This window comes from Pteropus vampyrus, unplaced genomic scaffold (genome assembly GCF_000151845.1).
Source record: "Pteropus vampyrus isolate Shadow unplaced genomic scaffold, Pvam_2.0 Scaffold66, whole genome shotgun sequence".
NCBI lineage: Eukaryota > Metazoa > Chordata > Mammalia > Chiroptera > Pteropodidae > Pteropus > Pteropus vampyrus.
Genome location: NW_011888847.1, coordinates 8,512,465 through 8,524,098, shown reverse-complemented (window position 1 = coordinate 8,524,098; position 11,634 = coordinate 8,512,465). Strand labels below are relative to the sequence as shown.

At 36.7% G+C, this 11,634-nt stretch overlaps 1 protein-coding gene and 2 pseudogenes across 4 annotated transcripts in view; 1 reads left to right on the top strand and 2 right to left on the bottom strand.

Moving 5' to 3' along the window:
- Positions 1-2,014: 2,014 nt before the first annotated feature.
- Positions 2,015-2,133, bottom strand: LOC111740671 (annotated as a pseudogene).
- Positions 2,134-3,921: 1,788 nt separating this feature from the next.
- LOC111740634 lies at positions 3,922-4,040 on the top strand (annotated as a pseudogene).
- Positions 4,041-6,865: 2,825 nt separating this feature from the next.
- The window catches only part of SRSF7 (serine and arginine rich splicing factor 7), a 5,876-nt gene continuing 1,107 nt past the window's right edge, over positions 6,866-11,634 (bottom strand). Inside the window, exons 2-8 of one of the 4 annotated variants that reach the window (XM_011361389.2) lie at positions 11,192-11,372; positions 10,738-10,914; positions 9,794-9,868; positions 9,598-9,708; positions 8,349-8,402; positions 7,799-7,834; positions 6,866-7,163 (exon numbers count right to left, since the gene is read on the bottom strand). In XM_011361389.2, the coding sequence (XP_011359691.1) occupies positions 7,109-7,163; positions 7,799-7,834; positions 8,349-8,402; positions 9,598-9,708; positions 9,794-9,868; positions 10,738-10,914; positions 11,192-11,372 (689 nt within the window). In that variant the 3' untranslated portion in view covers positions 6,866-7,108. The remainder of the gene's footprint in view (positions 7,164-7,798; positions 7,835-8,348; positions 8,403-9,597; positions 9,709-9,793; positions 9,869-10,737; positions 10,915-11,191; positions 11,373-11,634) is intronic. The other 3 variants (XM_011361390.2, XM_011361391.2, XM_011361392.2) reach the window with 3 other exon arrangements.

Below are 11,634 nucleotides of genomic sequence, written 5' to 3'. Positions count from 1 at the left end.
ACCTGAAACTAATACAATATTATATGCCAACTATAATTGAAAAATAAAAAAATATTATTTTAAAAAAGTATATTTTCTCATTTCTTTAAAAGATATGACTATATAAAGCAATTATAACACGGTATCATTGAGTTTATAGTACATATATATAGCACAAAGGAGGAAAGTTCAGAAAAAGAAAACATATTGGAGCAAAATTTCTGTATTTTACCAGAATATGAATCTGAAATAGACTGTGATAAATTAAGATGCAAAAACTGAGGAAATAACTCAAAAATACAGAAAAAAATGAAGTGGAATTAAAATGACACATTAAAGATATTTAATATAAAAGAAGGCAGTAAAAGGAGGAAGAGAAAAAAGACAAGGGACATAGAAAACAACAAAATGACGATTGTAAATCCAACCATATAAATAGTTCCATTAAATGTATGTGATTTAAACACCCCAAAAGGCAGTTTGTCAGACTGGATTAAAAAGCAAAATCTAGTAACTAACCATATACACCAATAGGCTGAAAGTAAATGGATGGAAAAAATATACCACACAAACAGAAATCATTAGAGAGCTGGAACGGCTATTTTAATACCAGACAAAATAGACTTTAAAACAAGAACTACTACTAGACAGTTATTTTATCATGATAAAAGCATCAACACATCAGAAGGTATGCTATAAATGTTATATGTGCACCTAATAGAGCCTTAGATGCTTTGAAGCAATAATCGTGACCAGAGGCCGTGTGGAGTAGCACAGGTGTTGAGCATAACACCATGGTTCTGTTAATTACCTCTTCAAATTTCCTGAACAGACCGTTAACTTTTTTTTTTTTAAGATGACTATTTCTCTGAGCACAGTGACCTCTACTGGTACTAATACAAACTAAAATACAGTTTCTGCCTTAGAAAGTTTTCACTCCGGCCTAGCTAAGGTCATTTAGTTAGAGAAAGATTCAGAGAAACCTAGAGAATACACAGAACACTGCTTTGAATCACATGTGAATGCTGCTAATTTTCTTATTGTAATAGCAATAAGCCAGGCTAATCCACCCAGTAACTAGTGAATTATGAGCTGGCTAATATTAGCTTCTACAGCAAGCAGTTTTCGGTTATGGTTGTACATTAGAATTGCTCTGGGAGTTTTTGGATTTTAATGCCCAGTTTTCCCCTCAGCAATTTTGATTTCATGAGGTTTTAAAGCTCCTCGGGTGATCCTAATATATAACTATGAATGAGAACCACTGCCCTAGAGTAAAAGCTTTCCCCATTATCATCTCATAACATTCACCAATATTATAAGTGCATAAATGTGTTCAGGTAGAATGTGCCCCCTATCTTCATGAAGCCTTCCTCAAGAATAAGCCAGAGAAATAATCTTCCCAGACCAAAAGTAATCTCAGTAAGGCCTTGGCAACCCTACCAATAATCCTGGTACCCAAAATCTTCAGAGATAATTATTTTGAAGATTGGAGACAGTTGAAGATAAATGTCTAAATCAGGAGCTGGCAAATATTCTCTACAGAGGACCAGAGAACAAATATTTCAAGCTTTATGGGACTTACAGTTTATCATTACTCAACTCGTCATAGAAAGTCATAGACCACAGGTATATAAATGAACGTGACTGTTTTCCAATAAAACTTCATGGATGCTGCAATTCGAATTTCACGTAATTCTCATCTCCTGAAGTACTATTATCCTTTTTATTTCAATCACATAAAAATGTAAAAACCATCTTAGCTCATTAGTTGTATGAAAACAGCAGTGAGCCAGACCTGGCCTGCGGGCCCTAATTTCTTGAATCCTGGTATAACAAATAGCAAGCACTCTGAAAGAATATAAACATTAAAGCATAGTGTGCCCACCCTTAGGCAAAGGGAGCAGTAACCTTGTTACAGGAGTCCAGGAACTCTGGTGATTGTCCTCCTGACAATGACTGTGATAAGCTGGCCCACCTACCTTTACCTCTGCTATATATATTTTCTTTACGGCCACTTTTTTTTTTTTTTATTTTACGCCTATAGCACCTGGTCTTCCTAGATGGTCTCTCATCCAAGTACTAACCAGGCCCAACACTGCTTAGCTTCCGAGATCAGACTGGATCGGGCTTACTCAGGGTGGCATGGCCATAGACCATGGACCATGGCTCCACTGGAGCGCGAACCCAGGACCTTCTGCGTGTAAAGCAGATGTGCTAACCGCTACCCTATGGAACCACAACCAATAGCCAGATTTTTTTATCCTTGGCAGTGAAAGGATTCATTTTCTAGAATCTAGATTTCCTAAAGATATGTTTCTACCCAAAATAAAACATAACAGGATCTCTGTATAGGATCACATCCAGCCACCTTCAAGCTTTAGACACGAAGATTCCCTTTAGTCAGGAAATTTAGAGGTGGAGAGGATATAATCTTAGGCGGCTGGTAAGTCATATGAAAAGAACACTACTAGTTCAATAACTTGTCCTTCCTCACGTGGGTTAGGCTGCGACTGGGCTCGCAAGCTCTTGGGGTAACAGATAAGTCTGCACCTTTTTCTGCAGAGAACTTTCTGCACAGAAAATTTCCACATCCTTTGAGTAGAAATCTGAATTAACCCAGATGAGATAAAAATTTTGCACTAGAGTTGCAGAATACGGCTGGGCATTTTAAACGGTAGCCTAAAGATCTAAATCCTCTGCAGGCAGATTCAGATGAGTCAGTCTTATAAGGAGCAAAAAGGAAAATGTGGGTTTGTAACTGAAATGATTATAAAGGTCTCACAGAAGAGAGGTTAAAATTTTGTGCTTGTTTTAACAATTCATTTGTTCATCCATTAACTCATTTTTTATTCACCAAATATTCAAGTATTAATAAGTGCTAGAAAATAGAGAACAAGACCTGGTACCTGCTGTCAGAATTTGTTTTGTGGTGGCATATACCTACAGAGACATAAATAGGTGATTACAGTGTAAACAGGTGTCCTACTATGGAAGAAGTGTGTTAGAGCAAGAGAATCTAAAGCAGGCTTTTGAACACATGAAAATTTTCTAGAGTGGGAGAAAAACATTTATTTTACCACAATTAAAAAAGGAAAAAAAAAAAAAACTATCCTGAAACACGTTGTCACAAGACTGGGAAAAACCTACAAGCCTGATAGCTCATGTGGTCATACCATAGGGGCAATGGTACAGGCACTACTACATCGTCACCAGGTCAAACCAGCAATACCCAGAAAAAATATAAATGTACCTTGGGACCCAGCAATTCTACTTCTAGGGATTATCCTACCCATGCAGGGTCACATGTGCAATGTATTGTACAAGGTTATTCACTGCACTATTGAAATAGTAATTAGAAAAAACCCTCATGTCTATCAACGGGTAACTGATTTTATTCCTGTTAATCTTCACTGAAACACCCTGAGGAAAAAGTCTTTTCTAGGGCATACAAAATCCAGTATGACGTATATCCTACATGTCCATGCCTTCCTATGACCTCTCTTCTCTCTCTTCTGTTCACTCTGTTGGCCTCCTTACCCTCCAACTTAAACTACTTTAAGGCCTTTGCATTTTCTCCCTTGCCTAGAACACTTTTTTCCCAGAAGTCAATGTGCTTACTCCCTCACTAGCTCAAATGTCACTATCAGGGGCCTCCTTAGACAACCCTTTACACAACCATCAACTCCCGATCCCTCTTAATCTGCTTCATTATTCTAACAGTTACTCACCTAATATTTGTTCATTTGTCTCTCCAGATTTTAAGCTCTATAAGGATAGATTTCACTTCTCTGTTCCTAGACTAGCAGTACCCAATGCACTGAAGGGGCACAAAATTTTACTGCAAAAATTATGCAACATCTGGGCAATAAGTATGCAACATTTTTTTTTAAAAGTGCCATTTTCATGTATATGAAAGATCTCCAAGATATTAAATAAATAAGAGTCTACAGCCATACAACCCTGAACACGCCTGATCTTGTTTCATCTCAGAAGCTAAGCAGGTTTGGGTCTGGTTAGTACTTGGATGGGAGACAGCCTGGGAATACCAGGTTCTGTAGGCTTAAAAAATAAATAATAAATAAAATAAATGAGAAAAGCTCAGACTATGTAACTGGTAACCATGGTTGCCTTTTGGGAGCAAACTAGGTGGCTGAGTCAGGGGTAGGGAGCCTTCTCACTGTGAATTCGTTGAGTGTATTACCAAGACAAAATATGAAATGAAATGGAAAATAAGTTTGGCTAGTAGCCTGTGAGTAAAGGAAAAAACACTATATTTGAGAAGTAGCCTCAAGTTAATTAGCTACTGCATTTCACGTACTCTAGAATTATCACTGTACCCAGCACCTTTTCCCCACTGTCTGGAGAAATTGACAAGTTAGTAACACAATGGGAAGGAGTACAGATTGTGTAGTTTATTCTTATATTTTGATTTTTCCATGTGATTTTTAAAGCAGTAAAGTGCTTTATTGATTAAAAAGAGAAAGGGCTTTAAAACCAATAGGTAGGATTCAAACTTTTCCTACCACCTACCAGGTTAATAGTACAGTATTGTTACCAACTTTGAGCCCATTTTCTCTTCTGTGAGATAGGGTTAACAGGACTATTTTTTGCGGGGATTATTAAGTGACAACGTCCTTTGATATTCTTACTAGAGTTTTAAGGATAAATCTACAATGTGTGAAAAAAATCTACCAAGCTTTGAAACAGTTTACTGGTGCTCCCTCCAATCCATTTAAGAGAATTTTGGATAAAATAGCTTTAATACTATCATACCACAAACCTAGGCATCTTTGCCCTAGTTCTTTGACTTATTACCAGTTCTCACCACCCTCCACACTCCATGACCAGCCAGGCCCCTTATGTTACTTTGACCTTTGTTATGTCTTTCCAGCTATACAATTACGTATACCTCTTCTAGGTCATACAGCCCTCCCTTCCAAAGGTCTCCAAGCAACAGTTGCTAATGAATTCTTTGCCATTATCCTTCACTCTGCCAATTTGCCTGTTTTAGAGCTTCTCATTCCTGTCAGCTTATCTTGGAAAACACCGTGTTCCTTTAAAGATAGGCTGCACAAAGATAACGATCACAATCCATCATTTAACCAAGTCTCAAATTGGTGACATTTAAGACTCTCTCAGATTTTGTTCTCAGAAGGGACACTGCAAGATGGTAGGACCACTTCCACTTAATACTTAGACTAATGCAAAACCCAAGGGAGAACTACCACTGTGAAATCAAGAGTATGCATTACTCACCTCTCTATACCTGGGTAAGGGGACCAAGGTTCAATGTCCGAAGCACTAAGAGTGCCAGACGGGTTCAATTAGCTACTCATCAGTCAGGTTTAAAATTTAGAATGACTTTATAAACTTTTCAAGACCGTCACATAATTTAGCAGTCCCAACCTTTAAAAATAGAAAAGTGCACTGCACCAGTTTATCATTTAAAGAGTATACTAAACAGCGAAGTACTGAATTGCAGTCAATGGTATAAAGAGTGTTAGCCTAGATACCCAGGTTTTGCTTTCCCTTAAGGGTAGAACTTTCTGTGCTTGTTTCTTAAAACTATTCTTACCCCCATCCCGCCCCTCCACATCTTTTTTATCCTTTCATACTAATCCCTAGGACACTGCTTGTAATCCATCCCAAAGCTACAGGATTAATGATTCCTACTCTTGGCTCAACTCCCACTTCCAAAAATTGACTATCAGGGTTGTTTGTTCTCTATAGATTTATTGTTAACTTATCTTTATATAATACAGAACAATTAAAGCTGACCAAGTGCAACAAATAAGCCTGCCAATTACACACGTAACTATACCAACCATAATTCAGCCAGTTTTCAAAATTCCAAAAACAAACTCTCAACATACTAATAATCATTCAGACTACCAAATAATTTGAGGCAGACCAGTATTCCCCAATTGCAATGCTTCCCAGTAACTTTAAGAAGCATTAGGAAATGGGTGAAGGCAGAAACCAGTACTTTTTTTTTTTAACCAAAGATAAAGCATACCTGATAAAAGCTGACCAGAAAACTCAACTGTGTTACTGCCCTATTAATTTAAAGTTTGAATAAAGAATCTACTGGCTATAATCTTCTAAGATCTACCAGATGCTAACAAAAAACTACTACATAACGTGTTGCTAAATATAGGTGAGATTTACAAAACTGCTTTAGTCTCATTAACATTTCTGATTGACATCTTTAATTACTTTGCACCAGCCTGGCAAAATAAGATTAAGTATGTCGGTGGTTGGGAACTGAAAAATCTAACATGGGAATTAACAGATCTGCTCAGAATAAGGCAATCCATTCGAAGAGAAAAAGGAGAGTATCTGGGCTGGGAAATTTTGCAAAGCTGGTTTACAAGATGTTTTGTCCCCAACTCAGACAACCCCTCAAACATGCAATAAAATTGTTTAAAACAAAGTATAACATTGAGAACTTCCTAAAATGGGAGTTCTAATTTGACACCATCTCACCTAACGGCCTGAAAACCTCAGTCACTATACTTAAATAGCCTACAGAAAATAATTGTTCCTTCAGTGTCAAGTCCAATTACTTTTTGCCATGCTCATTTATAGGCAATCAGTGGTTCCTCTAGCTTGACAAATCGAGATCATTAACCTGGTAATATATAACACCAACTCCAACCGATTAAGGATTTGTAATGATGCATTCAAGCTACTAGGGGGACTGGAGTTCTTATCTTACCCAAAGCTCTAGGGTAAAAGGGAATTTTCCTTTTCCAAGTGTATGTACACTAGTTAATGATGTTCAAGACTTAACACCATTAAACTCTGAATGTAGATCTGTATGAAAATGGCCGATATCAAGGTTGAATTCTGAAGCTTATACCAAATATTGAACACAGTTCAAAAATCTAGTTAGAAACATTTTATTTAAATGTGCCAAATAAAAACCCACATTTTCAGACCATAGGATGTTAATACATTCAACAAAAATTTATATTATCTTACTGCTGTGAATTTACAGAGTAATAATCCAGATCCATTTGATTAGATGGTTGAAATACCTTTCCTAGGTTACACTTTACAGACATCACAAATCCCTTATAATAATGTAAACAAAATAACTTTTCCCTAAAAGGTGAACTTCAGAACTTCAGTCCACTCTTTCAGGACTTGCACTTCTTCGCGGACTTCCTGATGGGGAACGACTAAAAAGAAAAACATTAGGTTTGGAACCCATTAGTGTCCACTGAAACTTAACTCTTCTCATGTACATTTAGGGCAAAACTCAGTTTCGTTAAGTTCAAAAGTGGCCACAAGCACTATGTTTCAATAGCAGAAACCTAAAAATTACGTAAAATATTTATATATAATCCTTCTGTCTCTGTTTAAGATTAGGCTTAACAGCCTCTTTGAAAGAGAACTACTATTTCAACTCTGAGGGGAGCTTTTTTTTGGACCATTAAGTAGCAACTAGACAGAATGGTTTGGCTATAAGATTTCAACCTAAAAATTTTTCTTTTATGTGGGCACTTCTTTACCTATTATTGCTACGTGGGGGGAAAAAAGACTATTTCTTAACATGAAATTATATAATTAAGGAAACACAGCACTAAACACATCTTGATAATAATCATCTTAACATGACTAAATATTTCCAACAAAAATATAAGCTGATATTGAATTAGGAAAACCAATTTAAGAAACTTAGTATTCAGTATTTTAATACATATATATAGCACCAATTCTCCAAAGAGCTCAAAGCCTGCAAAGTAGGCAGTAAACAAATTCTGCAGAGGCCACACCAGACAGTTAAAATTTGGCAACAAATTATTTAGCTTACCTTCTTTTTGGAGATGGAGATCTGGACTTTGATCGGCTGTCAAAACATGAAAAATTCTATTAAGAAAAAATACTAACCAATCCCTTTCTTATAGTCACAATATCATAAAATGAACCCCCGAATTATCCTGAGCTTAAAAACGTCAGGCTGCAGTTAAACTAAAAAAGAGCCTCTATCAGTTTTTGCTAACAAAAACCAAACTTCCAACAACTGTTCTTCATAATACAAACTACTTTACCATAATCTTTTACACTCTGCTTTAAATACAGTATCTCAGAATGCTTTTCCATGCACCTATTAATTCTAACAAGGGCCTCTAACGAAGGTCAGAAACTTTCCTCACTATAGCTTGACATTCCCTTGGTTCAGAAAATCAGCCAGAATAGACCACATATAAAGTTCTATTGTTTGGTTTATTACAAGATACTATATGTTCCTACTTAACATCTAGGCTTATAATTAACACCTGAAACAATTCAAAAACACTTTGAACTCTTTGGATATTGGTGCCATATAACTACAAGAGCATTAAGCAGATTTTTACTCTTACCTGCTTCTTGGTCGTGAAATAGATCTAGATCTTGATCTTGACCTCGACCGGGATCTTAAAAATCAAAAATGATACCAATTAGTCCATACAAGTAATAATCTTAAATACCTCCTGAGAACTTTGTTAGGAACGGAGGGGCTAAAAATGAGCAAAATGCAACTCTTGCCTCACATCTGCCTAAAATTGGAGAAATTATCACTTTCAATAAGCTTTCATATTCAATGACCTGGGTTGTCACACTGTACAGAGGTACAAAATTCTAAAGTTTATAGTACCCATGAGAAATAAATAGGTAATTTTCATTTGAGATTTTATCTTAAGAGAATCAAATCAACCTCACATAGATCCCTGAACTGAGATTGCAATGATTCAGGTGATAAGCTCAATGAAAAAGTCACAACTTGGTAAGGCTTTATTTTTGGATCAATAAGCTATCATAGTTCAAGACCATCAATTTGTCACACAAGCCAAATCAGGCTGACATACACATCATGGGGTCCTGCAATCAAATTAAACTCATTTATATAGAGGATCCAGAGCTTTCTCAAAAGACCAAGTTTTAGAATCCCTGCATTTAAAAACTTTGTGGTATTGTGGAACATTACTCAGTGGCTTTCCCTACCAATCATCATCTATAGTATTGGTCAAATCCCTTTTTTCTAAAATTTTATTCATTTCTATCACCTTTACAGGCCTCCGACAAAAGGAGTACAAAAGCTTAAATTCCTAGTTTGATTAACTCCTTACATTTCAGTGTCTCTAACAAGTGTCTGGTTAATCAAGCCACATCCACTCATATGTACACTACTACTAACCTAAACAACTTTCTAGGTTCTCAAATTACCCCATCAACCCCAAGAGAAACTGCTTCAACTTGCTTCTAATTCTAAATCTCTTCCAGATCAGGCAACTACCATCTTTAGAGCTAGTATCACTTACCTATACAATAGATACAATCGACTTAAGAAAACTTTTCAGCAACACGTCTATTTAGGGTTCACTGGAATGATGAAGAATTGCGCTTTGGATCCTCCTCTATCATGAGCTAACAACTCTTAAAATCTTTAAACTTTTCTCTGCACAACAAGGGTAATATCCACTTACATACAAGTCATGTATAAGTTCAATTTTTACATCTCGAATGTTTTCTGAAGCACTTCATTTCAATTATGTCATTAAGACATTCTGCTGTTGTCATTAAGACGTGACAATCCAAATATAAACGAGGGGAAAAAAAAGTGTTACATACTGGAAATACCTCGATCCTTTTATAGAACCAGACCTAGATCGTCTGAGTGAAGCTGATCGTGATCTACGAAGAGACACAGATCTTGATCGTCGAGGAGATGCTGATCTTGACCTAAAAATTAAATCAAAACCAGTTTTAAGTCCATCTCCAATTAGTTTTTTTATGCTTGTTAAAACCTAAATTAAAGATCTCTCACCTCCTTCCCCTGCTCCTGCTTCGTGAGCGAGAGTATCGCCTACCTCTGGATCTCGAATGTGATCTAGATCGTGACCTATTTTTCAAGTTAGAAAATAACAAAATGTTAGATGGTAACTCGTTTCTATAGTTTGTGTGCCTCTGCTGAAATCAAATCTCAAAACTATTTAAATTTAGTGTCTCATTTGGAAATAAACTCTGGGCCTATTATTATCATTATTATTTTTTTTACTACCTAAAAAAAGATTTGTTAAAAGCTGAATTACATCTTAGAATTACATAATATAAAACACTGTAATGTGTATTTAAAATAAACCTTGCAAGTTTGCAGGTCGACCCTCTTTGGCCCATGGTCTAGTAGATCTAGACGATCTAGAAGTATCTATAGCCGATCGCTGCATCTAGATGTTTTCTTCAATCTAACGACGATCAAACTGACAGCCAAATGAGCCAGGTGAGGCTTGATTGACGCAAGAAGATTTTTCTAGTTGGGAATGTGGTCAATCTGGTGTTCCTCTTTCTAAACCGGAGGGGGCCCCAATTGTAAGCCAAATTTACTGTTACGGCGATCACCGACTCAAATTTTCTGCCCTTTAAAGAATAAGGTGAAGCTAGGTGTAGATGACTCGAGGGGATCTGGCCTCTTATGCTGATCACCTCAAGGTCTAGGAGGATCTTAATTGTCGGATTTGCAAGGCGCCTCAGCATGATATCATAAGGCTCGTGACATTCTGAATCAAGGCGACTGACTCAAACGAAGAAACCTGAAAGGTTTTGACCAGGTTGATTATTAATATATTAACATTTGTTTAATTAAACAAAAATTGTAAAATACACCTGTACAATTAACATTCAAGTTTATATAAAAATACTAGTTTCTGCCTTGCCAACAAAAGAATTACTTGATTAACTATTATACCAACCATTCTTTATTAAAATAAATACCTGCTTCTTCTTCGCCGGCTATAACGATGACAATCATAAGCATAATGTCCCTTTTCGCCACACTCATAACATCTATCATTGGGATCAAAGGGACGTCGGGCAGGTGGTCTATCAAAACGAGATCTCCGAGGCATGCCTGTTGATAGCTCAACCCTCACTCGGGAACCACAAATCACTCTATAAAAGAGAAACAGTAAAATTATAATGCTAAAAAAGTACTTGCGACATCTAGATTTAGATCTTTCTAACCGCTCTTTGCCTTTACAAGTTTCAGCTATCTTTATAAGCCCTTCCAACTCTACCTTTGCTCTACTTGAGTAAATAAAATTAGCATTAACGATTTACAATCTCTTCGAGACTAGAGAATCGAAGTTTAGCACCTAGCTCACTACCCAGCTCACAGGAATATTTTAATGAACGTTAAGTTTCAAAACCAAAGTCATATCATACTTACTTGCCATCCAGGCCTCGCACTGCATCCTCTGCATCTCTAGGGTCTTCAAATTCCACAAAGGCAAATCCCGGAGGATTTCTTGCAATCCACACAGTTCTTAAGGGACCATAATAACTGAAAGCCCTTTCTAACTCTCCTTTGCCAGCACCAGTTCCCAGGTTACCAACATACACCTTGGTTTCTGTTTAAAAATGCAAATAGAAGAATGCATGTTATGCATTAAGTGTGAATGGATTCTTTGCCTTAAAACAGGCCATCCTTAGGACAGTGCAAAGCATATTCAGTGCTCTATACAGGATTAAATTTAGTCTTGAAACCAGCAAAATCGATAAATTTCAGAAAAGCTAGGCATACGACAAAGTTCTTAACATTCTAATAACAGGGGGAACCTCCAAGGCACAGGTACAGATGCGTGGTAGAACACTCCGAGGCGTGAGGCGGGA